This window comes from Mastigoproctus giganteus, chromosome 13 (genome assembly GCF_048544385.1).
Source record: "Mastigoproctus giganteus isolate SK-2022 chromosome 13, ASM4854438v1, whole genome shotgun sequence".
NCBI classification, from domain to species: Eukaryota; Metazoa; Arthropoda; class Arachnida; order Uropygi; family Thelyphonidae; genus Mastigoproctus; species Mastigoproctus giganteus.
The window spans coordinates 166,297,765-166,325,563 of NC_143587.1; the positions used below are offsets into that span (position 1 = coordinate 166,297,765).

The following is a 27,799-nucleotide window of genomic DNA, read 5'->3' on the forward strand; positions in this document are numbered from 1 at the left end:
CTGGGTGCGTCTTATACAGTGGTTGTAAATTTTTTACTTGCATTTCCCGCTTTTTTGCACTTATTGTCTTTGCGCTCATTGTTTCGCACTTGTTACCGGTATATTAGGTTACGTTTTGCCACGTTCTGCCCAGAAATGGCTATGAAAAGATTTTCGTACGGTGCTGAATTCAAGTTAAAAGTGATCGAGTTTGCAAAAGTGAATGGAAATCGTGCTGCTGAGCGTAAGTTTGGTCCTCCTCCAACTGAGAAAACAATCTGAGACTGGCTACGGGAAGAAGAAACCCTACTGAAAACGCCACGGCAGAAGAAGGCCATGAGAGGCAAGTCAGCAAAATGGTCTGATTTAGAGAGGGAATTGAAGATATGGATTGAAGAGCAAAGGGCATTTGGAATTCCTGTGTCCACAAAGGTGGTTCAGCATGAGGCAAGAAGAATTGCTGATGAAAAAGAAGTTACTGATTTCAAAGGAGGACACAATTGGTGCTTCAGGTTCATGAAACGGAATGGACTAAGCATGCGTACATGCACCAGACTTGCCCAAAAGATGCCTGAAAGCTATGAGCAGAAGGTCCTTGAATTTCATCGTTTTGTCATTCAATGTCAGAAGACACATCAGTTTGAGTTGGGACAGATTGCAAATATGGACGAAGTCCCACTTCAGTTTGATGCCCCAAGTAACAGAAATGTTAATAAGAATGGGAGGAAAACTGTAACTGTGAAGACAAGTGGACGTGAAAAGAGCCATTATACAGTTGTTCTAGCTTGTTGTGCCGACGGAACCAAGCTGCCTCCTATGCTGATTTTCAAACACAAAACAATGCCAAAAGAAGACATTCCTCGAGGTGTGATTGTCCACGTTCATGACAAAGGTTGGATGGATCAGGATGGGATGAAGATCTGGTTTGAAAGTTTGGAGCAGGAGACCAGTGGGCTCTTGCACAAACATGCCCTATTGGTACTTGATCAGTTCAGGGCACACATAGCAAAAAACACAAAGAAGATTGCTGCAGAGCAAAAAACAAAACTTGCCGTCGTACCTGGAGGCTTGACATCCCAGCTCCAACCACTTAATGTCAGCATAAATAAACCCTTCAAAGCTGCCATGGGAGATGAATGGAACCAATGGATGAAGTCTTCTGGGGACAATTTGACACCAGCAGGAAGAGTGAAGAAACCAACTATAGGAGAATTTTGTACCTGGGTGAAAAGACCCTGGGATAATATCAAGATTGAGATCGTTGTCAAGTCATTTAAGAAGTGTGGCATTTCAAATGCCATAGATGGAACTGAGGACGAGGCAATATATGAAGACAGTGAGGACACAGATGAGGACAAGCTAATGGATGGGAGTTTTCACAGTGATGAGGAGTAGTATGAATTTTATGATGAATAAAACTTGAGTTCAATAACTTTATGTAATACATTTCTTTTCAAATTTCGGGCCCCAAAATTAAGGAGCATCTTATACATGGGGAAATAAGGTGTGTATATATATATATATATATATATATACACACACACACACACACACACACACACTGAAAGGACAGAATTTATGGGATACCTGGTTCCTGGGCAATGCGACACTGTCACCCCTCTTGCTAGGGCATGAACAGACTGCTTGGCAGGTGTATAGGTATGCTGCAAAAACCATTCAAATATACAAGTATGCAGATGATGTCACCATATCCAGCCAATCACAAAATATGAATACTGTTGAAAGATAGATACAAATTGCTCTTGTCAGAATAGAAACCTGGACCTTACATAACGGATGCTGTCTTGCTGAGCAGAAATCCACCACTGCAAATTACAGTCACTTCATCGTGATCCTGAGCTAAAGATCAATAATGTTTCATTTCCTCTTGCTTGCACTGTCTTTGTTTTTGACCTCGAACTGGATAGGAAACTGAACTTTCAAGCCCATGTGGCTTACCTTCGAACTCTCTGTTTAAAGAAGTTGAATATCCTCTGGTGTGCATCATCCATGTCATGGAGGGCTGATTGACATACCTTGATTCATCAGGTCTGGCTTGGACTATGGCTCTCCAGTGTATGACTCTGTAAGGAAAAGTACTTTAGAGCATTAGTAGAGGCATATGATGCAAGAAAGTAAGCTATGCAGCATCAGCCAAAAAAAACCAAACAAAAAACGCTCCCATTTCACCCCTCCGTTTGTTCCAAATACCTTTCCAGCTCAGCCTTAAATTTATTTAGGCTATCAACTTCCACAACAAAGGATGGAAGTCTGTTCCACCAACCAACTACCCGCTGGCTAAAGGCAAACTTCAGCACATCTATCCTATATCTGTCTTTCCTCAATTTGAATTTATGCCCTCTCAGGTGATTATTCTGAGCAAGAGGAAGAATCCCATCAGCATTGAGCATGCTCAAACCATTCAAGGCTTTATACACCTCAATCAGATCACCTTCAAGGTGCCTAGCCTCCAGACATGGTAATTTGCAAAACTTAAGCCTTTCTTCATAAGAGCAGCCCTTTGTTCCATTCACTAATCTTGTTGCCCTTCTCTGTACTCGTTCCAACAGCTCTACATCCTTCTTAAAATGAGGCCTCCAGACCTGTATACAGTACTGAAGGTGTGGCCTGCCCATTGCCTTATACAAGGGAATAATCACCTCCTTATCCCTGCTAGAAAAATTCCTGTATATCATTGACAAGACACCATGAGCTGCTCTTGCAGACTGTCTGCACTGCTCAGAAAACTTCATATCTGCCTGCACAATTACCCCAGTTCCTTTTCGTTCTCTACCACTGTCAGTGTAGTACCACAGAGTTGATACCTTACTCTGGGGTTACTGCTTCCCATATGTAGTATAGTCAGTCCTCACATAACACGTGTTTACACTACACGAATTCGATCATACACGATTTATAAATAGGGGAATGATATTGTATATAACACAAACCGAATTCGCTTATGCACAATTCGCCATTTGTGTTTACAAGAAATGGCAGTTGGATGCAGAATCACCCCAACTGAAGGAATGAAGAGAAGATTCTGAAAATCTATTTATGTTTTTTATATCAGTGACGGGGAAACACATTTCACCATAATAACTTAATAAAATTCCAGCTATCGGTATTATCACAAATGCAGTTAGATTGAGTTTATAACAGATTCCACTAGCAGGAATGCAACTGGAAATTGTTTTTATTGTTTTATGGTAGTAACCCCCAGAAATGTGCTTCAGTAAAATGTGCGCTAGTGAGGTGTTAATAGAGTTGTCTCTGCCTTTGCGGTCTGTTTATTCAGTTGCTACATGCTCACAGCTTTGTTTATGTGTATCAAGCGAGCGTGCCTCCTCATTTTGTAAATGTGCTTTATTCCTTAAAAATGAGTAAAATACTTAAAAGGTGTGAAAAGGAAGCATCCCGGCGAAGACTCTACAGATTCAGAGAGAAAAAGAAAAGCAATATCGATAAACACAGGCAGACTGGGTCAAAAATTCTTACCCGGGAAAATTTGTAGTGGCCTCATATTAGCGTTTATGGCCAAAATCACATCGGCCTCAGACCCACTGTGGTTTCCCTCGTAAGGCTTATGGCCAGTCCGCCTCAGTCGACAGAGAAAAAAATATGAAATTGTGAAACACTTTGAGCGAAATGAAAGACTATGTGATATTGCACGTGCTACAGGCTTAAATGAGGCAATGCCGAGAATTACAAAGAGTGCAGAGAAAATAAAAACTTTCATAGCATTAACAACTCAAAGTGTAATTAAAATCCATTAGATTAAGATACAAAGATTTGGAAGAGATGGAACAGCTGTCATCTGTTTGGATAGAAAATCAAACAAAAAACAAGTTTGCTTACGATAAAAGCAAAAGCATTCGCAATATTTTATTACGTAATAGTCATAATAAAATACGTAAGTATTCTATTACGATTATTTATTGTGTTTGGTAATGTTTTGGTTATAAACGTGTGTTCAATCTCAGGGGTCTGCACCTAACCCTATTTTTCCCATAGGGCCTGTTGTTTATATTTAACGATTTTGCATTGCATGAGGGTTTCTAGGAACACAACTATCGTGCTATACGAGGACTGACTGTACTTTACATTTGTCAATGTTAAACTTCATTTGCCACCTTTCAGACCATCTGCTCAACTTTTCTAGATCCTGCTGCAGCACCATACTGTCATTAGTGTCCTTAACAACACTGCCAACCTTCGTATTGTCAGCAAACTTGGACATTAAGCTTGATATACCATCATCAATATCATTTATAAATACAGAAAACAACAATGGACCCATCACTGAATCCTGAGGGACTCCATTAGTCCACGATGGGCAGGGTCCATTGATTACCACTCTCTCTCTTCTCCTACTCAACCATCCCTTTATCCATAGCAGAAATTTGCCTCCAGTGCCACACTGCTCCAATTTGTGCAACAGTATCAAAAGCCTTTCTAAGATCCAAATATATGATATCAAAGTTATTCTCTGCATCCAGTTCCTTTGTGACCACATCATAGTATCCAATCAAATTGGTCAGTAGTAGTAGTGGCATGTGATGCAAGAAAGCAAATGTATGAGCTTATGCAGCATCAGCCAAAAAAAAAAAAAAAAAAAAATCACACCATTCCCTCCAAATACCTGTCCAGCTCCTCCTTAAATTTATTCAACCTATCAACTTCCACAACGAAAGATGGAAGTTTGTTCCAGCAATTAACCACCCGCTGGCTAAAGGCAAATTTCCACACATCTATTCTACATCTGTCTTTTCTTAATTTGAATTTATGCCCCCTTAGGTTCGTAATCCGAACAAGTGTAAGGATCCCATCAGAATTAAGCGTGCTCAACCCATTCAAGGCCTTATATACCTCAATCAGATCACCGCGCAGGTGCCTAGTCTCCAGCCACTGCAATTTGCAGAACTTAAGCCTCTCTTGGTAAGAGGATCCCTTCATTCCCCTCACCAATCTTGTTGCCCTTCTCTGTACACGCTCAAGTAAATCTACATCCTTCCTAAAATGAGGCCTCCAGACCTGTACGCAGTACTCAAGGCGTAGCCTGACCATTGCCTTATACAGAGGGATAATCACCTCCTTTTCCCTGCTAGCAAAATTCCTATATATCATTGACAAAACCCCATGACCTGCCCTGGCAGCCTGTCTACATTGCTCAGAGAACTTCATATCTGACTGCACAATTACTCCCAGGTCTTTTTCATTTTCTACCACCTTAAGTGTAGTACCACACAGTTGGTACGTTTCTCTGGGGTTACTTCTACCCATATACAGTACTTTGCATTTGTCAAAGTTAAACTTCAGTTGCCACTTCTTAGCCCATCTGCCCAAATTATCTAGATCCTGTTGCAGTAGCACACTGCCATTACTGTCATTAACAACCCTGCCAACCTTTGTATCATCTGCAAAGGTTGGCAGGGTTGTTAATGACAGTAATGGCAAGACTTTCCCTTAGCAAAACCATGCTGTGTCTGAGCTATAACTGAAGTCTTGTCTAGATGATCCTGCAGTGCTTCTTTAATCAGTGCCTCCATTAATTTTCCTGGAACAGAAGTTAAACTAACAGGTCTATAATTACTTATGTCGCCCTTTGATCCTCCTTTGTGAATTGGGGTCACATTTGCACATCTCCCGAGACAAGGAGGTGATTATCCCCTTGTATAAGGCAGTGGTCAGGCCACACCTTTAGTACTGCGTACAGGTCTGGAGGCCTCATTTTAGGAACAATGTAGAGTTGCTGGAACGAGTACAGAGAAGGGCAACAAGATTGAGAGGAACAAAGCGGTGCTCTTACGAATAGAGGCCTAAGTTCTGCAAGTTGCAGCATTTAGAGACTAGGCACCTTCGAGGTAATCTGATTGAGTTGTATAATTGAATGGTTGGAGCAGGCTCAATGCTGATTGGATACTTCTGCTTGCTTAGATTAAGATACCTGAAGGGGCATAGATTGAAATTGAGGAAAGACAGTTGCAGAATAGATGTGCCGAAGTTTGCCTTTAGCCAGTGGGTAGTTGATTGCTGGAACAGACTTTCACCTGTTGTTGTGGAAGTTAATAGCTTAAATAAATTTTAGGCCGAGCTTGACAAACATTTGAAGTGACCAGATGGGTGAAATGGGAACTTTTTTTTTTTTTTTTTTTCCTTTTTGGGTATATAAACTTGCTTTCTTGCACCATATCCCTCAACTAATGCTAATGGCCCAGGTGCCAAGCGATTGTGACTGAGTAATTTCTCTGTACTTTCACTGCTATTTTCTAAAAGGCTAGGCAAATCACTCTCCAAACCTGAATCAGAGCCATCGCTGTGCATTTGATTACTCAGATTGCTTTTACACTAGTCTCAGTATCTCCCACCAAATCATACCTACTCTTATAATGATCTTCAAGAACTATTAATACAGCTGTCCTCCCCCAATCTGTCTGCTATGGGATTTCAATGGCAACCACCTTTTATGGGGATTATCTAAGGACAGATGCGGCCAACTGATTGAAACTTTAATGGAAAAACAAAACCTCACACCCCTATACAGTTACCTACTGGACAGAATTCTGCAATTGACCTATCGATTTGCTCTCTGATACTATGGCGTCTCCGTAGCCATGTGGGCAGGAGCAGCAGTGTGTAGTACACACTTCTTGATTAGACTGGGGTTCGAGCTTGTGACCACCAAATACGGAGGATGCGGGAAGGTCAGGGAATGACCACCGCATATTCCCGGAGCAATATGGCCTTAGTTGCTAATGCTCCTAAAAACCAAATAACAATAACAACAACAACTCTGATACTGTTTTCAATCATGCAATGGTCCACTATGGATGATCCCCTGGGCAGCAACCATTTTCCAATTGCTTTTAATCTGATGACTACACAACTACCATTAGCATTAGCATTAGTAGAGGCATTTGATGCAAGAAAGCAAGCTTATGCAGCATCAGCCAAAAAAAAAAAAAAAAAAAAAACCCCACTTCCACTTCACCCCTCTGTTCGTTCAAAATACTTGTCCAGCTGAGCCTTAAACTTATTTAGGCTATCAACCTCCACCACAAGGGATGGAAGTCTGTTCCACCAACCAACCACCCGCTGGCTAAAGGCAAATTTCCGCACGTCTATCCTACATCTGTCTTTCCTCAATTTGAATTTATGCCCTCTCAGGTGATTTTTCTGAGCTAGAGGAAGAATCCCATCAGCATTGAGCATGCTTAAACCATTCAAGGCTTTATACACCTCTATCAGATCACCTCGCTGGTACCTAGTCTCCAGACACTGTAATTTGCAAAACTTAAGCCTTTCTTCGTAAGAGCACCCCTTTGTTCCATTCACTAATCTTGTTGCCCTTCTCTGTACTCGTTCCAGCAGCTCTACATCCTTCTTGAAATGAGCCTCCAGACCTGTATACAGTACTCTAGGTGTGGCCTGACCATTGCCTTATACAATGGAATAATCACCTCCTTATCCCTGCTGGAAAAATTCCTGTATATCATTGACAATACTCCATGAGCTACTCTTGCAGCCCATCTGCACTGCTCAGAGAACTTCATATCTGCCTGCACAACCACCCCCAAGTCCCTTTCATTCTCTACCACTGTCAGTGTAGTACCACAGAGTTGATACGTTGCTCTGGGGTTGCCTGTTTCCCATGTGTAGTACTTTACATTTGTCAATGTTACACTTCATTTGCCACCTCTCAGCCCATCTGCTCAACCTTTCCAGATCCTGTTGCAGCAGCATAGTGTCAGTAGTGTCCTTGACAACCCTGCCAACCTTTGTATCGTCTGCAAACTTGGACATTAAGCTTGATATAACATCATCAATATCATTTATAAATACAGAAAACAATAATGGACCCAACACTGAGCCCTGAGGGGCTCCACTAATAACATTAGTCCACGATGAGCAGTGTCCATTGATTCCCTCAACCACCCCTTTATCCATAGCAGCAATTTGCCTCCAATGTCACACTCCTCCAATTTGTGCAGCAGTCTTCCATGTGCAACAGTATCAAAAGCCTTTCTAAGATCCAAGTATATAATATCAAAGTTATTCCCTGCATCCAGTTCTTTCGTGACTGCATCATAGTATCCAATCAAGTTGGTCAGGCAAGACTTCCCCTTAAGAAAACCATGCTGTGTCTGAGCTATAACTGAAGTCTTGTCTAAATGATCCTGCAGTGCTTCTTTAACCAGTGCCTCCATTAATTTTCCTGGAACAGAAGTTAAGCTCACAGGTCTATAATTACTTGTGTCAGCCTTTGATCCTCCTTTGTGAATTGGGGTCACATTTGCACATTTCCAGTCTATGGGTACCTCTCCTGAGTCCAAGGAAGCTCTCATAATTATGGCTAAGGGTTTGCTTACTTCCTTTGCTGCCTCCTTTAATATAACTGGATAGATCCCATCTACCCCGGGTGCCTTTCTTGTGTTTATCTTCAACAGTTTCTCCTCCACTTTACTCCCAGTTATTTCAAGATTCTGTAGCTTACTGCTAGAGTTGAATACACCTCTGGCATTCCCCTTGCTGAATAACTCCTCATGTGTGAATGTCGATGCAAAATATTCATTTAGTTTGTTAGCTACCTGAGCAGGATCATCAACAGTTGACCCATCAATATCAAGTGGACCAATCTGATTCATCCCCTTCCTTCAAGAGTTTACATAAGTAAAGAACTCTTTGCTGTTTTTCTTTGCAACCCTTGCCAAGGATTTCTCGTAATCTGCCTTCGCCTGCCTAACCTCCTTTGTAACTTAGTTGCATATCAACTTGTATCTATCATAGGCTTCTGTGTCATGTGTTAATTTGTAAGTATCCCATGCATTTTTCTTCTCTGCCATATACCTCATTAGTTCATCTGACATCCATTTTGGCCTAAACCTTGAACAATATTTCTTAGTTGGTATGTAAAGCCTAGTAGCTTCCAAGATAAGTTCTTTGAATGCTTCCCATTTTGAATTTGCTGTTGGTAACATCATCAGTTGGTCCCACTGTAATAGAATTTAAATACTGTCTCAGTCCATCGTAGTCGCCTTTACGGAAGCAATAACCCTTCCCTTTACCCCTGGTAGTTACCTCTTTGAGTAAATCCCACTTCAGCACACTGTGATCACTGCCACCTAGTGGTTCATTTATCTGCAGATTCTTAATGCATGAAGAATCACTGCTGATAATCAAATCAAGAGTATTACTCCCTCTAGTTGCCTCCCGAACATGCTGATGTAGAAAACAATCGTCCAATAAATCCACAAAAGCCCTGCTAGTGTGTGAGTAACCAGCCCCCAAATTCCAGTCAATATCTGGGAAATTAAAATCTCCCATTATAAGACTCTCTGATTTACTGGCCCACTCTATTTTCCTGTACAGTTCCTTATTATACTCATCAGAGTCATTAGGCCTATAGCACACTCCTACTCTCAATTTTGATCTCCCAATGCTTATGTTACACCAAACTGACTCAACACTGCACTGTCCAGCGATGTCGACTGGCTTGACTTCCTTGGTTTTTATGTGTTTCTTAACTAATGGCATAACCCCTCCCCCCTTCCTATCCTGTCTATCCTTTCTGTAGACGTTGTACTCCCCAAATTGCAGTTCTACATCCCTTATATCTGTGTGACACCACGTCTCTGATATCCCAACAATATCTGCCTTTGATGTTTTGAGCAATACCTCAAATTCATCAAATTTATTTACTAAACTCCTAGCATTGGTGTACACGCAAGTATACCTGCACCTGTTTCTATTCTTATCTACCCTAACACAACCCATGTGTTTACTTGTACCGCAATGCCTCCCAGCAGTCTCTGAAATACCATGCATCTTGTTTTTCAGGCTTCTGCTCATTCTAATAGAAGCAGTGCAAGAATCTCTTTCACCTCTGCCAGTGGCTACTGTCAATCTATTAGTCTTTGTCTCCCTCCAAGCTAGCAGTTTTCCGACCCACCTAACACTGCCTCGATAGCATCAGCAAATATTCTTGCACCCTTTCTATTTAAGTGTATCCCATCCCTGTAGAAGCAATCTCTCCTGTTAACAAGTACAGTCCAGGCTGAAAAAAATTCTACCCCTTGAGCCTTGCACAATCTTTCCAGGGCCGAATTGATCGACAAGGCTCTCATCATATACACCCTCCTATTGTGTCTGGGCAGAATTGCCCAATAGACCAGCCCTGCAGGAAATGGAAATTCTCTAAAGCTAATTGGGATAAATTTCAGTTAGCAATCACTCTGGACAAAAAAAAATTACACAATTACAGCCCATAGATGAAGTTACCTATTATATCACATCTCGCCTTTAATTTACAGCTAAGTGCTCAATTACATTATCAAATTCCCAGACGTGACACCTCTTCAACTATTGATGGAACGAGGAATGCACAAAAGCGGAGAAAGAAAAAAATAAAGTGTGGAATTTATTTTGTTAAACTCCAACTACAGTTAATCTTATTAACTGCAAGAAGCCAAGGGCAAAAGCACGTCTTATTCAAAGACAAGCCAAGAAAGATTTTGGACTCAGTTTGCATCAATTATCAATAGAAACACTTAACCCAAGATTAATATGGAAGAAAATTAGGCAGCTTTCTGGGAAGTTTCCAACCTCAGCTGCTTTCACTACACTCTGGAATTTCAGAAAACTAAGACCAGCACAGAACAGAGACCCATCAAATTTCGAACCTCACTATTACTTCTGTATAACCAGCCTCTCTAATATTGTGAACTTTTGCAAGCTATCAGAAAAACACGCAACAGTGCCGCTTTGCCAGATGGGATATATTATGTTATGTTACAGCACCTTGATGACAAAAACTTACAACTGCTACCAATCTTCTTTAACCAAATCTTCCTGGAAAATGTTTATCTGACTTCTTTGCACCATGCTAGATCTGTTCTAGATCTGTTCACCTTTATTCGGTCATTCTTATCACTTGAGAGTCTCTCCCAGGCACACTGCTGTTGTATAAGCACAACTTGTAAGCAGCATAGTAAGAAATTTCCATTGTGTTTTAAAAGTACTTTTTGTATTTTTATATCTCTAAAACGTCATATTCAGTTAATTCGTATAGAACAGGTATTTTCAATTTAACTGTATTAGTACATTATAGAAGTAACTTTAATTTTTTTAGAAATTATTAGTGATGGATAAATTTTTAGTGAAAGGAAATCAGGAGAGGCAACTTGATAACAATGAGCTTGGAGAAAATAACAAAAATGAGCAACAGTCAACATCAAAAAAGAAAACATGTTGTAAATATGATGATTATGTGGAGATGGAATTTTCATATACTAGTATCCAAGATTGTCCTCTACCTTTATGTGTGGTATGTGGTTTAAAATTGTCGAATGAATCAAAATGGTGCCAAGTAAATTGCAATGTCATTTTTCTATGAAACACAAGAATTTACCATCCAAAACTATGGAATATTTTAAAAGACTGCAGGCCTCTACTAGAAAACAAGGCACAGAATTTTATGGTATGGCTAAAATATCTGATAAAGCACAAGAATCCAGCTACAGGTTGACAATCACTAATTCGGCCACTGGTAATCCGGTTCCAGCGCTAATTCGAACATTATTTCTGCGAGTGTAATTTCAAATTTCCCGGGTCGGCACACCGGCCTGCCACTACTGTTTTGGTGGCGTTGATTGCAGCAGCAACTTTTGGCACGAACTCGTAAACACTGGCAAGCCATTCCCACTTGTTTTTCTGCATTCATTATTATTTTACTAATTTTCTTTTTGCCATTCCTTTTTAGATTTTTTTTTTTTTTTTTTTACAACACACTTGTACAAACTTGCTGAAAAACATAACACAATATGATGGATAATACAGCGTGCTAATGAACTTGTTTTCACAAAATCTCTAACAATACTGACAAACTTATTGCAAAGTTTGAGAGTTTATTTTATCGCAATTAGTTTTATTGCAGTGCTTGCCACGCGTGCAATAAACTAATCACAAACGACCTTCATATGTATGCCATAATAGCGTCACTTGTATGTGGCCAACATGACTTCTCAAGAAATGAAGTAACCTACTGGGCCGTTAGCCACATATATGCGACATAAAAAAAGTCTTTTTTTTTTTATATTTTAAGCGAAAAAATGACAACACTGACATTACAATATTTATTTTAGAATTACTAATCAAATTATTTGCTAAATATTTTTTGGCCCCTGGGGAATTTTTTTCTTAAATTGGCTTGGCAGTCAACATGTTAAAGGAGGTGGTTAGCTGTTGTTTGTGCTAAAATAACCACCGGTGATCCGGCACCCCACAGGTCCCAATGCTGCCGGATTAGTGACAGTCGACCTGTGCTTAGTAGCCGAACTGGTGGCAAAAAAAAAAAAAAAAAAGAGAAATCTCACCTGATTGCAGAAAGTCTGGTTTTACCAGCCTGTTGGGTAATCATGAAAAGTATTTTGGGAGAGGAAGCTTGGAAAAAAATGACAGTACCATTTTTGAACAGCACAATTAGCAGGTGTATAAAAGAAATATTCGATGATATTGAGCAAGTTCTTCAACATATTAATAATTTTGGGTGATAATTCTACAGATATTTATTATTATTATTATTATCCATATGGTGCAAGGAAGCCTGTGGCTTAGCTGCACCAGCCAAAAAAAATTTCTCAGTTGCCCCGAGAGAGAGAGAGAGAGAGAGAGAGAGAGAGAGAGAGAGAGAGAGAGAGAGAGAGAGAGAGAGAGAGAGAGAGAGAGGTCAAAAGTAGAAGGGAATCATCAAGAAAGAGAAGAATGATGATATCCAGCTCAGGACCCTGGGTTTGCCAAGCCCATACTCACCAGATGTGAGCCCCTGGGATATTACCGGGAAAGCCCAATTAATAGCATTTGTCAGATTTATTGAAAACGACACAACTATTAATCTTTTTTTTTTTTTTGTGACCCAACCGGCCAAGATATTTTTGAAGTAATGAATAATTATTTACAAACGTGTGGTATATTTATGGAAGTCGTGTGTTGGCATTTGTACCGATGGTGTTCCCACGATCACAGGAGCATTAAAAGGATTTGTAAACTTAGTAAAATGACACCATTCAAATATTATTACAACACACTGTTTTATACACAGACAAGTTCTTGTAGTGGAGACAGTCATACATGATTTAAAACTTGCTTGATCAATCAGTTGAAATGGTCAATTATATCAAAACTAGACCACAAAATAATACATATTTTCTGAAAATTATGTGAGGAACTGGAGTCTGCATAATTTTTCTTTAATAACGCATACTGAGGTTCGATGGCTATCAAAAGGAAACATATTTATGCATATGGACAAGTTGCTTGAGGAAATGCTCATATTTTTTTCACTGGAGCAGTCAAAATTTTGTGATTATTTATGTGATGAAATTTGGTGCTGTAAATTAGCTTTTCTAGCAGATTTATTTGCCAGCTTAATAAATTAAATATCAGTATGCAAGGCCCAGAGGAAAATTTACTCGCTTCTACTGACAAGTTGTTTGTCTTTAAAGAAAAGTTGCATATATGGAAAAAAATATGTAAATAAAAAATATTTAGAAATGTTTCCCTTGACTGCCAAAATGAATTATACTAAAATAATGTAATAAGCGAAACATTAGAGCTGTTAAAGACAAAAATTGAGCATTACACTACATCCCTTGATACCAAAAAACATTGAGGGTAAGAGACCCATTAGCAACAGGAAACTTTCCGATGTTAGAACTTAAACTGGCTGATGCTACATAAGCTTGCTTTATTGCATTGTGTGCCTCCACTAATGCTAATCTGCAAGAGGAAGAAGAAGAAGAAGAATTGGCTGAGATCCGTAGTGACCAGTCGCTGGAAATTCACTTTAATAATGCTAATAGGGCTCACATCTGGTGAGTATGGGCTTGGCACACCCAGTGTCCTGGGCTGGATATCATCATTCTTCTCTTTCTTGGTGATTTCCTACTACTTTTCTCTCTCTCTCTCTCTCTCTCTCTCTCTCTCTCTCTCTCTCTCTCTCTCTCTCTCTCTCTCTCTCTCTCTCTCGCGACCTAGAAAATCTAATAGAACAGCAACCGTCTCCTTTCTGCTTACTTGGAGACTTTAATGCTCATCATCCGATGTGGGGATCTCCAACAATTGACAAGAGAGGCAAGTTAATAGAATCCCTTCTGGACTCTTATCAACTTACCCTTCTGAACACTGGTGAACCTACCTATATTCATTTTTCGACAGGATCCATGAGTGCAATAGGCCTATCAATCTGTTCTCCTTCCGTATATAGTATTATGGAGTGGTCGGTTCTTGAAAATCCGCTAAACAGTGACCACCTTCCGATTCTGTGCAAGCTGCAAACACGGGTAAACTCTCCTCTACTACGTCACTCCACTTGGAAATTTCGTAGGGCACACTGGTATGAATATGCATCTCATGTGCAGTTAGACAATAAAATAATCCAATCTCAACCCATAGACAATGTCACAGAACATGTAACTAATCAAATATTACAAGCTGCTACCTCTGCAATACCAAAATCTTTCTTAGGGAAACGGAAACATAGTAATTACTGGTGGAATCAAGATTGCACACACGCCAAACAGTACAAAAATAGAGCATGGAATTTATTTCTTAAATTTCCCACAACTACCAATCTAATTAAATTCAAAAGACTGAAAGCCAAGTTCCGCCAAATAAGACGAAAAGCAAAGAAAGATGCCTGGATCAGCTTTTCCTCGAGCATAAACAAGGATACAGACAGCAGAATTATCTTGAGGAAAGTACAAACGCTCAATGGCAAATACATTCAGTCCCCAGCTACAATACTAAACTGGGAAGGGAAAGAGTTGTCATCCCCGGGAGAAATAGCAAATGCCTTAGCGGAATCATTCGCCAGTATATCAGCAATAGCCTCCTACAAACCAGCCTTTCAGCGAATTAAAAAAACTGCAGAGCAGCATAAGATTAATTTTTCCATGAGAGTTTCACATCCATATAACCAGCCATTCACATTAACAGAACTTTTTGGAGTGCTCATTAAAACATCAAATAGCACTGCTGGTCCAGATGGGATCTACTATATAATGTTAAAACAACTGAACGACAGAGCAAAAAGATCATTGTTAAACTATTACAACTGAATATTCTTAGAAAATGCTTACCCAATCTCCTGGTGTCACTCAATAGTTCTAGCCTTCCCAAAGCCCAGAAAGGGATCGTACCTTTCCACATAACTATAGGCCAATTTCATTGACCAATTGTTTAGGCAAAGTCCTGGAAAAAATGGTTCACAGGTGGTTAATCTGGTTCCTGGAAACAAATAACTTGCTAAATAGTAATCAGTACAGGTTTCGAAAAAACCGTTCCACCTTAGACGTAATGATAAAAGCAGAGTCAAATATACGTAATGCCTTTATAAGGGGACAGCATCTGGTCATGATTAATCTAGATATTGAGAAAGCCTTCGATACCACCTGGCGATATGGTGTTCTTCAAGATCTTCATTCTTTTGGCTTGAGAGGTCATTTACCCCAATTTATAAAAAGCTTCCTATGCCATAGAACTTTTCAGGTCAGATACATGAATAATTTATCCAAAACATTTGAACAAGAGGAAGGTGTACCACAGGGTTCCATTCTGAGTCCAACATTATTTGCAATAAGAATCACCAACATGACAATGGATGTACCAAATACAGTACAATCGTACATGTTCGCCGATGACCTCATTATCTCTACTCAATCCCAGACTATGAACACCATCGAAAGGCAACTTCAAATTGCTATAGCTAGAATAGAATCATGGGCATTGCGGAATGGTTATTGCCTAGCAGAAAAGAAGTCTGCTGCTATTCATTTTTGTAAAAAACGGAAACTACATCCGGATCGAGAAATATTTTTAAATAACAGCCTGTCACTAACAATTTCCGTCTGTTGGGATTACATTTAGATAATAAACTTAACTTTGCTTCCCATATGGCGTACCTCAGGAATACTTGTCTTAAAAAACTGAATATCCTAAGAGCTGTCTCTGCTATGTCCTGGGGTGCTGACAGAAGCTCTCTCCTACATCTCTATAGAGCTTTAATAAGATCGCACTTGGATTATGGAGCACCTATCTACGACTCCGCCAGGAAAAGTTCTCTATTACGTCTGAACACCATCCAGCATAGTGCCCTTAGAATAGCTGTTGGAGCCTTCAGAACATCTCCGGTTCACAGCCTGTATATTGAGGCAAACGAATCCCCTCTGCATCTCAGGAGAAAAATGTTATTGTTAAATTATGCAGCAAAGATTGGAAGTACTCCAGCCCACCCCAGCTGGCAGTATTTGTTTGATCCTCAACACACCTTGCTATATCACAATAAACCTAATGAAAACCGTCCCGCAGGGATTCGACTGCAAGAACTCATGATCAGTTGGAAAATTAACTTTAAGAATATATTCCGAGACCTTGATACTCCTGAACCTCCCTGGACTGAATTCATACCTCTCTGTGACAATTTCTTTTCAAGATGGGGAAAATCCTCCCTGGCAAATACCAACTTTCAACAGCTGCATAAACTGCATTCCTTGGAAAACTCAGAGAAAGTTCATATCTATACCGATGGCTCCAAAACAGATACGGCTGTTGGTGCAGCAGCAGTTTCCGCCACTTTCTTAACAGTTGCCTCTCTTCCCACTGAATGCAGTATCTATACTGCAGAATTATTTGCAATAAAACTGGCTCTAGATAACATAAACAAATATCATATCAAACAATCTCTGATATATACAGACTCTTTAAGTGCAATCAGTGCCTTTCAATCTACCTTTCCTCCCTCTCATCCCGTTCTTAAAGAGATCCAGTCTAAATTATTTTACCATCAAACAGCCAACTACAAGGTTATCTTCTGCTGGATTCCTGGTTATGTCGGCATCCAAGGTAATGATTGTGCAGATGAGGCTGCTAAACATCCTGACTCTGGATCTTACAGTCAACTGAAAGTTCCATACACAGACTATAAATCCATTATTAAAAAAACATGTTGGAAAGAATGGTCTGACCTCTGGCAATCTCAAACCAATCTCACACCCAACTCATCTGCATTTGCTTTTGGGAGAGACTCCTCTTTAGTGTTTTTTTTGCCAGTCGCACCTAACAATAAAACATATGCTCATTGAATGTCCCCACCTTTCAACTGTCCGAAATTCCAGTTCCTGCAAGTTGGAGAGGGCGCTGAAGCGCCCTCTCCAACTTGCAGGAACCCTTTAACCTTATTACATATTCTTGGTAATGAAGCAAATTTCGAGGATCTGTTTCAGTATTTAAAATGCATAAATTTATATAATAGCATCTAATCATAACGTGAAATCAGTGATACCCAAACCATGAACAGGCGCAATATGGCCCAAGAGGCTCTTGTTCCAAAAACCTCAAATACAACATCTCTCTCTCTCTCTCTCTCTCTCTCTCTCTCTCTCTCTCTCTCTCTCTCTCTCTCTCTCTCTCTCTCTCTCTCAGGGTAACTCAGAAATTTTTTTTTGGCTGGTGCAGCATAAACCTTAGGCTTCCTTACACCATATGGATAATAATATTAGCAAAATTCAAAATGAATGTCCACAAATTTCAGAAAAGGCAATTAGAATTTTATTGCAATTTCCCACTTTTTTTATTTAATCCCGTTTAAATATAAAAAAATGAGTTTTTTTATTTAAACAAGATTAAAGAAGGGAAAAAAAAAAAAAAAAAACGGTGCACTTCCCATGAAACCCAACTGTCTTATTGATTAAAATGTTATAATTGTATATTTGTTTATTTTTATATTTAAATATGTTAATTTTTTATATATTTTCTTTTAAATTTCATGCAATTCATGTATGTTCAGAAAAGAACGTTAAAGGCATCTAAAACAAATAAGTGTATTAAAGGTGCTAAAATTTTGTGGCACACTACAATCACTATTATACCCAACAGAAATAACTTCCAGTTTGTGAATATATGTATATATATATATTATATATATATATATATATATATATATATATATTTAACAATCACTATTATACTCATATAATATATATGAGTATAATAGTGATTGTAGTGTGCCGCAAAATTTTAGCGCTTTTAAAAGTGTGCCGCAACAATGAAAGGTTTGAGAAACACTGCTGTAATGTATAAGAAGTAATTTTTCATTATTACTTGGCATTTTAAACTCATTTATTATTTAGTAATAAGAAATTTTAAGCTAGGCATTCAGGTATTAAATGTAAAAATTTGAACTCTTTCCTTTTAGCACCTAGTCGTCCAAGAAATCTGACCTTGGTTAAAGTGACTGATACATTACTGAAGCTGAAATGGCAAGAACCTGAAGCCCCCAATGGGGTCATTCAGGGTTATCATGTTTATCTTTTGAATTTGGCTCGCAATCTCACAGAAATGAGGAAAGTTTTCAACCCACAACCTACAATGGAACATGTTCTCAATAATCTCAGTAAGTACGTGATTATTCCCTTTTGTTTTATTAATGCCAGCAGTATTCGTCTTAGACAATTATTTCCTGAAAAAAAATTTTGTTGAAAGTAAAATGTCTCCACTGCATGATACAAAAATTGAAATATATATATATATTTTTTTTTTTTCTCACAAGATTATTCTAATCTGTTATCAGATGCTTATTTTATTGTCTAATATATAGGACATTTTACAATAGCATAGAACTGGATTGATCTTGATATATCATCATGACTTAATTGGTAATGCCATAAGGTGATCATTGCATTTCATAGTGCATAGACCAGGTTGTCAACCACATTGGTATCTTATGACATACCAGTGTGTTAATGAATATGTAAGTCTGTTTTGAAAAGTCACATAAATAGTTAGGTAAGCAAAACCAAGCTATTCTACTAAAAACAGGAAACCATATTTATTAATTAAGAAAATGCAATTTATAAATGAGGTTTTTATATTTTCACATAACGTGGTTTAAACATTTTCCTCTTTACCTGAATTTTTTTGTTTCCATTTCGAATTTTAAATCTGTTTAGCTTTTACTAGTGAATGGATATCTGAATTGATTGGTGTCAATTTCAGTCTAAGATCTGATTCAATATTCATTGAAGGTCTCTATTTTTCATTACAGTCATCGCTGAAAATCCACTCACACAAGTAAGTCGAATTAAATGTAGGAGATATTCTTGGTGGATAGATAGCCAAAATTTTGTTATGTCTAAACTCATTAAGTCTCCATCAGACGCTAAATCTATGAATGACTCCTTGTACTTTGTCTTCTGCGATCTCATTCAAGAATGCGAAAGGGTTCCTAATGCAATTCTGAGCTGGAAAGTCTTCTGGGAAATATTTTCCACGAACATATATTTCTGGGAAATATATGTTCGTGGATGTCGTCAGCCACATTTTGGTCATAGATATGTTGTTATTTTCTTGTTTAAATTGTGAAGTGAAGATAACATGCTCATATTGTCTTTTAATACTTGCTCTTCCATTAGTTTTAATTTTCTTTTAAAAGCAAGCATTAATTTTATCACTGGAATCAAACACTGTATTAGTTGTTCCTTGCAAACTCAGGTTCAAGTCATTCAATTGGAAAAATATCCGCTAAATAAGCTAGTATGCATAACCACGCTTCATTCAAGAAATTATCTTTCTTGGGATCTTCTGATTGAAGAAAATTTTGTACTTCTGAGCTCAACTCGAAAAGATGGTGAAGGACCTTTCCTCAAGAAAGCCACCTCACTTCTGTGTGGAGTAACAGTGTTTTATGAGCGCTCCCCATTTCGTTGCAAAGAATGTTAAATAATTGGGAATTAAGAGCTCGAGATTTTATAAAATTCACTGTCTTTACTGTTTTGTCTAGAACTTTTTTTAGATTAAATGGCATATTTCTTGCGGCTAAAGCTTCACGATGAATTATATAGTGCACAGACTTACATGCTGATGCCACTGTCTTAATTTTGATAACTACACCAGATAGCTTTCCAACTATTGCACATGCAAATTCCAACACATTTTATCCAGTTTGTGTCATTTTTCTTACAATAATCATTAATTGTGTTAAATATTTCATTGGGAATATTTGCTCTTCCCCATTCCACATATTGGTTTGCAAAATAGTATGCCTTCCTGCATTTTGTTTTCATGCTCATAAAAAAAAAAAAAAAAGTAAAGTGCAGCCATTATCAACCCACTGCAGGATGGAAGCCTCCTCAACAATTCATGCTGAGGGAAATGGACCATAATCTGGCACGCTGGTCCAGTGTGGGTTGGCAGATCGACCGTATTCAGCAGTCAGGGGCTTGAACCCCGGTCTACTCAAAGAGCGTGTGCTACTGCACTCTCGCTCCTGACCACTAGGCTACGGAGGCCTTTTTTCATGCTCATATCGGACATAAAACAATTTGGCCAAATTTGAGATATCTATACTTTCATCAATTTGCAGGGAATGAAATGAGCTTTTTAATATTTCGATTAGAATGGCTTCTACTTGAGATGCCATGTCATCTATTTGGCGTTTTATCATATTATTCGATAATGAAACATTATCAATTTGTTTAGCTGCTTCTTCTCCAAAGATACATTTTACAATATCTTTGGTTGCTTGTAATACCAATGTCTCTCCAATAGTGTGAGTTTTTCCGCACTTAGCAATACACAAACTCTCCTAAATACGATGCTTTCACTATGTTGGAATTAACATTAGTGAAGGAAGATACAACCGTTTTCTGAGCACATAGTTCAGTCATCTTTCTGTGAGAGAATTCACAAGGTTTGTCTTTTAAATTTGGGTGTTTTGTCGTTAAGTGTCATTTGAGGAAATTAAGGTTTCAAACTTGAATTGGATAGACATTCGTAACAAACAACACACTGTGGAATTGGTTCTGCTTCTGGGCATGATTTAATACAGAAGCCATAAATTATATAATCAGGATCATACTTCCTAATCTACGTTGTCCTACGTTTCATCGAATCCGTTTCAGGGTACTTGCTGAAATCACTAGAATCATTGATCTATCACTAGAGTTACTATCAGTCTGCTGTTCCAAAAACCTCTTCATTTTCAGGATTCTACAAAAAAAATATTTAGTAGAATGTCACTTATCATGAAGTCAATTATCCAAAATGTCAGTTATCCGGAATAATTTGAAAAGTTGATCTTTCTTCTTTTTTTTTTATAAATGGTAGTACAGTAAGCGCCGGTTATAGTGATCATGTTTGCAAATTGAATTTTGATTATAATATGCGAAAGATCGAGGTTACTACCCGTTTATAACAGATTGTACAAACAAAAAGCCCAATAAACCGAAAACTGCAAATTGTTTTTATTGTTTTTTGTGGTTGTAACCTCTAAAATTCTATGTGACCTTCAGAAGTGTGCTTTAGAAAAATATCAGAGAGACTACTGGGTTTTCTTAGAAACCATGAGTGAATTTCAAATTAGTTTAGCTCCAGATTCGGTAAGAATAATATCAGCCTGAAACTGTGTGATTTATTATTTTTCTCAATTTTTTACAAGAAAATGTGAATGAAAAGAAAACACGTTAGTTTTAACATTAAAACAAAAACGGAAATTATTAATAGAATAGAAAAGGTGAAAATTTAGGAAATCTCTCCAAAGAGTTTAATGTGAGGACTTCAACAATTTACGACATCAAGAAAAATTCCAATGCTATAACAGAATTTGTGTCAATTATGAATAGTGAAGGAGGATCTAGCAGGAAAAAGACTATGTGGAAATCTAAAAATGCCGCTTTAGTGAGTGCACTTTATTTTTTTGTTTTCTTTTAGATGAACCAGTGTCATGTGAAATGTGTGAAAAAGCATTAGATTTTAATTGAAAATTAAGAGGTAATTAAGGCAAGCACAGGTTGGCTGAAAAACTTTAAACTGAGACACAGTATACGTGAACTAGATATTCAAGATGCGAAACTTTTTGCAGATGAATCGACAGCATTGTCGATTCATCTGCAGAAGTAAGTTTGCTTTAAATTCATCCTTTAAAAGTAAGTTTGTTTCGTTATAGCAAATTAAGAGAAAGAAACGTTTATAATGTTGATGAGACAAGCTTATTATGGAAAGCATTGCCGAGAAAAACCCTAGCCACTAAAAGAGAAACCTGCACCAAGTTTTAAGATGAGAAAATAGCAAATTACAATTGCTATGTGCAAATATCATTGGAACGCACAGATTGTCTATGCTCATTATCGGAAAGTTGAAAAAACCGAGAGCATTTAAAAATTCTTTAATTTTCCCGTTTTGTATAAAAATCATAAAAATGCCTGGATGAATGTTTCTGTTTTCCGAGATTAATTTATAATTTTTTTATTTAATTAATCTTAATTATTTAATTTAATAATAAGGGTAAGATTAAATTTATTTATTAATCTCATTTAAATTTATTTATTTAAATAATTTGATTAAATTAATTTAATCTTACCGGAAATTTGCCTCTCTCTCTCTCTGTCTGTCTGTGTGTGTGTGTGTGTGTGTGTGTGTGTGTGTGTGTGTGTGTGTGTGTGTGTGTGTGTGTGTGTGTGTGTGTGTGTGTGTGTGTGTGTGTGTGGGTAAAAAGAGATTGTTGAAAAAACTAACTATAGCAAAGACCCACCTCTGGCAGTAGAAATTCAACCTGCAGCTCACAGGAGTGAGTGAGTATTTAATTAAGAATTATTTGTGGTAAAAAAATATGGCATCAAATTGCATGAAAGGATATTTTTGTGATTTAATACTACTGTAACTTATAAGCTAATGATATAAGTAAAAGGAAAATAAGTTGAAAATTGTTGTTTCAACTACTTAAATATCTACTAAAGAGAATTTTAAACCTTGAAATTTGAACGCTTATATTTTACTTGAACTATGGTATTAATCAGTATTAATTATTATTGATTGGAATATCAAAACTATATAATAATTAAGGTAGCAGTATGTCATAATTCCTAATGATCTAAATTTCAAATTACCCGAAATCGCTACACGATGAATTAGCGTGTAGTGATTTCACAGACACTACTTTTAATGTTCACTAACCAACCTCTGAAGGTAGACTGACTGAGTAAAATAAGAAGAAAAAAGAGAGGAAGTAAAGAGATATATATTTTCCAAGAAGAAAGACTGAAATACTCGCAGAGATACGAACTGTGAAAAATAAAATGTTTTGGCTTTAGTAAGATATTAACATTTAACAAGTTTACTCTCCCATGAGGGAAATTGCAGGTGGTTTCATTCACAGCCTGCCTACCGGTAGCTCACTCTTCGCGTACCGGTACTGGTTCATGTACTGGTGGTTGGGAACCTCTGGCATGACTGTCCAAGTTGCTTTCTTTGTATCTTTCTTAGAAATCTAAGTTTTCATTTAATGATAATTTAAGATTTTATAATACAGGTTAATTCTCTTAGAGGAGACCCTAAAGTTTTGCTGATATATCCTTAATTTCTGACATGTTTGCTTAAATTTTGTTACTCTTCTACCTTTGACAGACCGTACCCTGGAACATTATTAGTTGGTCCAAAGTGCTAAGCGATAGTTTCCAAGCAATTTCTTGTGTTTTTTATCCTGGTGCAAGTACTAACTTCTTTCATAAACCCTCCTCTGCTCACAATGTTACTGCTGAAATCTTGCAATGTTTCTGCCTATCTTGCTAGCAGTCACTGCTACACCTACTAGCAACATCACTACTACCTTTACTAGCAACTACACTCCTGTTTGCTTGGTAACTGGGTTGGCACTGTTACTGCCTCCACTGGATGGAGCCAGTAACCTGGGAGAAGAAATTCCCTCTACAAGGGCTAAAAGGAGTAACCATGGATTGCGATGCATATCCACCACTGGAGTAAATAGGCTCTCAATGCTTACAACTGCAATGGAACATGACCTCAGTAATCCGAAAAGAATGAGAATGGATTCGAACAAATCAGAAGTACCAGAGCAGCCTTTCTGAAAATTAGCATTAGTAGAGGCATATGATGCAAGGAAGCAAGCTTATGCAGCATCAGCCAAAAAAAAAAAAAAAAACCACTTTCCCATTTCACCCCTCCACTCGTTCCAAGTACCTGCCCTGCTCAGCCTTAAATTTATTTAGGCTATCAACTTCCACAACAAAGGATGGAAGTCTGTTCCACAAACCAACCTCCCGCACATCTATCCTACATCTGTCTTTTCTCAATTTGAATTTATGCCTTCTCAAATGATTATTCTGAGCAAGAGCATTGAGCATGCTCAAACCATTCAAGGCTTTATACACCCCAATCAGATCACCTCGCAGGTGCCTAATCTCCAGACACTGTAATTTGCAAAATTTAAGCCTTTCTTTTTAAGAACAACCCTTTGTTCCATTCACTAATCTTGTTGCCCTTCTCTGTACTCGTTCCAACAGCTCTATATCCTTCTTAAAATGAGGCCTCCAGACCTGTATACGGTACTCAAGGTGTGGCCTGACCATTGCCTTATATAAGGGGATAATCACCTCCTTATCCCTGCTAGAAAAATTCCTGTATATCATTGACAAGACACTATGAGCTACTCTTGCAGACCGTCTGCATTACTCAGAAAACTTCATATCTGCCTGCACAATTACCCCCAGGTCCTTTTCGTTCTCTACCACTGTCAGTGTAGTACCACAGAGTTGATACGTCACTCTGCGGTTGCTGCTTCCTATATGTGAGGCGCACTATAGCCCCAGCAGCGATTTAACCACCATAACGCGCATGCGCGCACACACACACACACATACATGCTTCCCATATGTAGTACTTTACATTTGTCAATGCTAAACTTCATTTGTCACCTCTCAGTCCATCTGCTCAAATTTTATAGATCCTGTTATTAGTGTCCTTAATAACCCTGCCAACCTTTGTATCATCTGCAAACTTGGATATTAAGCCTGATATACCATCATCAGTATCATTTATAAATACAAAAAACAACGATGGACCAACACTGAACCCTGAGGGACTCCACTAATAACATTAATACACGATGAGCAGTGTCCATTGATTACCACTCTCTGTCTTCTCCCACTCAACCATCCCTTTATCCATAGCAGCAATTTGCCTCCAATGCCACACTGCTCCAATTTGTGCAGCAGTCTTCCATGTGCAACAGTATCAAAAGCCTTTCCAAGATCCAAATATATAATATCAAAGTTATTCCCTGAATCCAGTTCCTTTGTGACAACATCATAGTATCCAATCAAAATGGTCAGGCAAGACTTTCCCTTAACAAAACCATGCTGTGTTTGAGCAATAACTGAAGTTTTGTCTAGATGATCCTGTAGTGCGTCTTTAACCAGTGCCTCCATTAATTTTCCTGGAACAGAAGTTAAACTAACAGGTCTGTAATTCCTTGTGTTGCCCTTTGATCCTCCTTTGTGAATTGGGGTCACATTTGCACATCTCCAGTAAATGGGTACCTCCCTGGAGTCCAAAGAAGCTCTCATAATTATGGCTAAGGGTTTGCTTACTTCCTTTGCTGCCTTCTTTAATATAACTTGATAGATCCATCCACTTGGGTGCCTTTTTTATGTTTATCTTCAACAATATCTCCTCCACTTTCCTCTGAGTTATTACAAAATCATCCAGCTCACTGCCAGAGTTTAACTCACCTCTGGCATTCCCCTCCCTGAATAACTTCTCATGGATGAATGTAGATGCAAAATACTCATTTAGTTTGTTAGCCACCTGGGCAGGATCATCAACAGTTGAACCATCAATATCCAGTGTACCAGTCTGATTCATCCCTTTCCTTTTAGAGTTTATATAGGTAAGGAAATCTTTGTTGTTTTTCTTTGCATCCTTTGCCAAGGATTTCTCATAATCTGCCTTTGCCTGCCTAATCTCCTTTGTGACTTGGTTACAGACAAGCTTATATTTATCAAAGCTTCCATGTCACCCATTAATTTATATGTATCCCATGCATTTTTCTTCTCTGCCACATGTCTTGTTAGTTCATCTGACTTCCATTTAGGTCTAAACCTTGAACAATATTTCTTAGTTGGTATGTAAAGCCTAGTAGCTTCCAAGATAAGTTCTTTGAATGCTTCCCATTTTAAATTTGCTGTTGGTAACATCATCATCAGTTGGTCCCACCGTATAGAATTTAAATACCGTCTCAGGCCACCGTAGTCACCTTTACGACAGCAAAAAACCCTTCCCTTTACCCCTGATGGTAGTTACCTCTTTCAGTAAATCCCACTTCAGCACACTGTGATCACCTCCACCTAGTGGTTCCTTTATCTGAAGATTCTTAATGCATGAAGAATCACTACTGATAATCAGATCAAGAGTATTACTCCCTCTAGTTGCCTCCCGACCATGCTGATGTAGAAAACAATCATCCAATAAATTCACAAAAGTTTTGATAATGTGTGAGTGACCAACCCACAAATTCCTGTTAATATCTGGGAAATTAAAATCCCCCATTATAAGACTCTCTGATTTACTGGCCCACTCTATTTCCCTGTACAATTCCTTATTATACTCATCAGAGTCATTAGGCCTATAACACACTCCTACTCTCAATTTTGATCTCCCAATGCTTATGTTACACCAAACTGACTTGACACTGCACTGTCCAGCGATGTTAACTGGCTTCACTTCCTTGGATTTTATATGTTTCTTAACTAATAGTATAACCCCTCCTCCCTGCCTGTCTTGTCTATCGTTCCTGTGCGCATTGTACTCCCCAAATTCCAGTTCTGCATTCCTTATATCTGTGTGACACCACGTCTCTGATATCCCAACAATATCTGCCTTTGATGTTCTGAGCAATACCTCAAATTCATCAAATCTATTTACCAAACTCCTAGCATTGGTATACATGCAAGTATACATGCACCTGTAGCTAAGAATAAAACTATTCTTAGCTACCCTAACACAACCCATGTGTTTACTTGTACCGCAATGACACCCAGCAGGCTCTGAATTACCCCGCATCTTGTTTTCCAGGCTGCTGCTCATTCCAATAGAAGCAGCGCAAGAATCACTTTCACCTCTGCCAGTGGCTACTGTTAATCTATTATTCCTTGTATCCCCCCCCCAAGCTATCAGTTTTCCGACCCACCTAACACTGCCTCAATAGCATCAGCAAATATTCTTGCACCCTTTCTATTTAAGTGTATCTTATCCCTGTAGTAGACTTTTTTTCAACAGTGACCTGTGCTTGTTAAGTAATTCTGCTGGTCTCCTACTCTTAATATCATCAATGCCAACATGTGCAACAATATCACCCTTTGTGCACTTAAAAGATGATATCTGCTCTACGTCATCAAGCTTTGCCCCTGGCAGACATACCCTGGTCCTGTTCCACTTATCCTTTTTACATAGCATGTTCCCCGTTTCCCTGACAATAGAGACACCAACAACTGCTAACTACATTACTTATCTACTCAGCTGGTAAGCAAACTGTTTCCCTTTGTTTTCCCTGAGTGCCAAGCAAGTGATTATAGTCTCTTTCCCCAAAAGAAAGCATCTTTTTTCTTTAAATGACTGATTAAAGAGATTTCTGCCAAGCTTCCTGCCAAGAAAGGAAAGACACCTTTTGTATATATAACTAACCTCTAATGCACCAATATTGCTTGGTCAATGGTGCAACTGCTCTTGCCTTCACATGAAGGGGCTGGTAATCTGAGTATAAATCAGTATAACCTTAGTCAGGGCTAAAAGGACCAAACGTGTACCCTTTAATCTAACCCACTGAGACAACATATTCATTGTGAGCACATAGGCTCACAATGAACACATAGGCTTAATGTCTCACACAAAACGAATCAAAAAGAAGAATTTTCAACTGACTTGCCTCCCTTCTTAATATTACGTTCTTTATCAACAAAACCTATTAGCGGTTATCTCC

The 27,799-nt window shown here is 38.4% G+C and overlaps 1 protein-coding gene across 1 annotated transcript in view; it reads left to right on the plus strand.

The window, feature by feature from the left end:
* Positions 1-27,799, plus strand: part of LOC150076579 (putative receptor-type tyrosine-protein phosphatase mosPTP-1) — a 995,686-nt gene that overhangs the window by 621,274 nt on the left and 346,613 nt on the right. Inside the window, exon 7 of the mRNA XM_090387917.1 lies at positions 18,227-18,424. Within this exon, the coding sequence (XP_090244043.1) occupies positions 18,227-18,424 (198 nt within the window). The remainder of the gene's footprint in view (positions 1-18,226; positions 18,425-27,799) is intronic.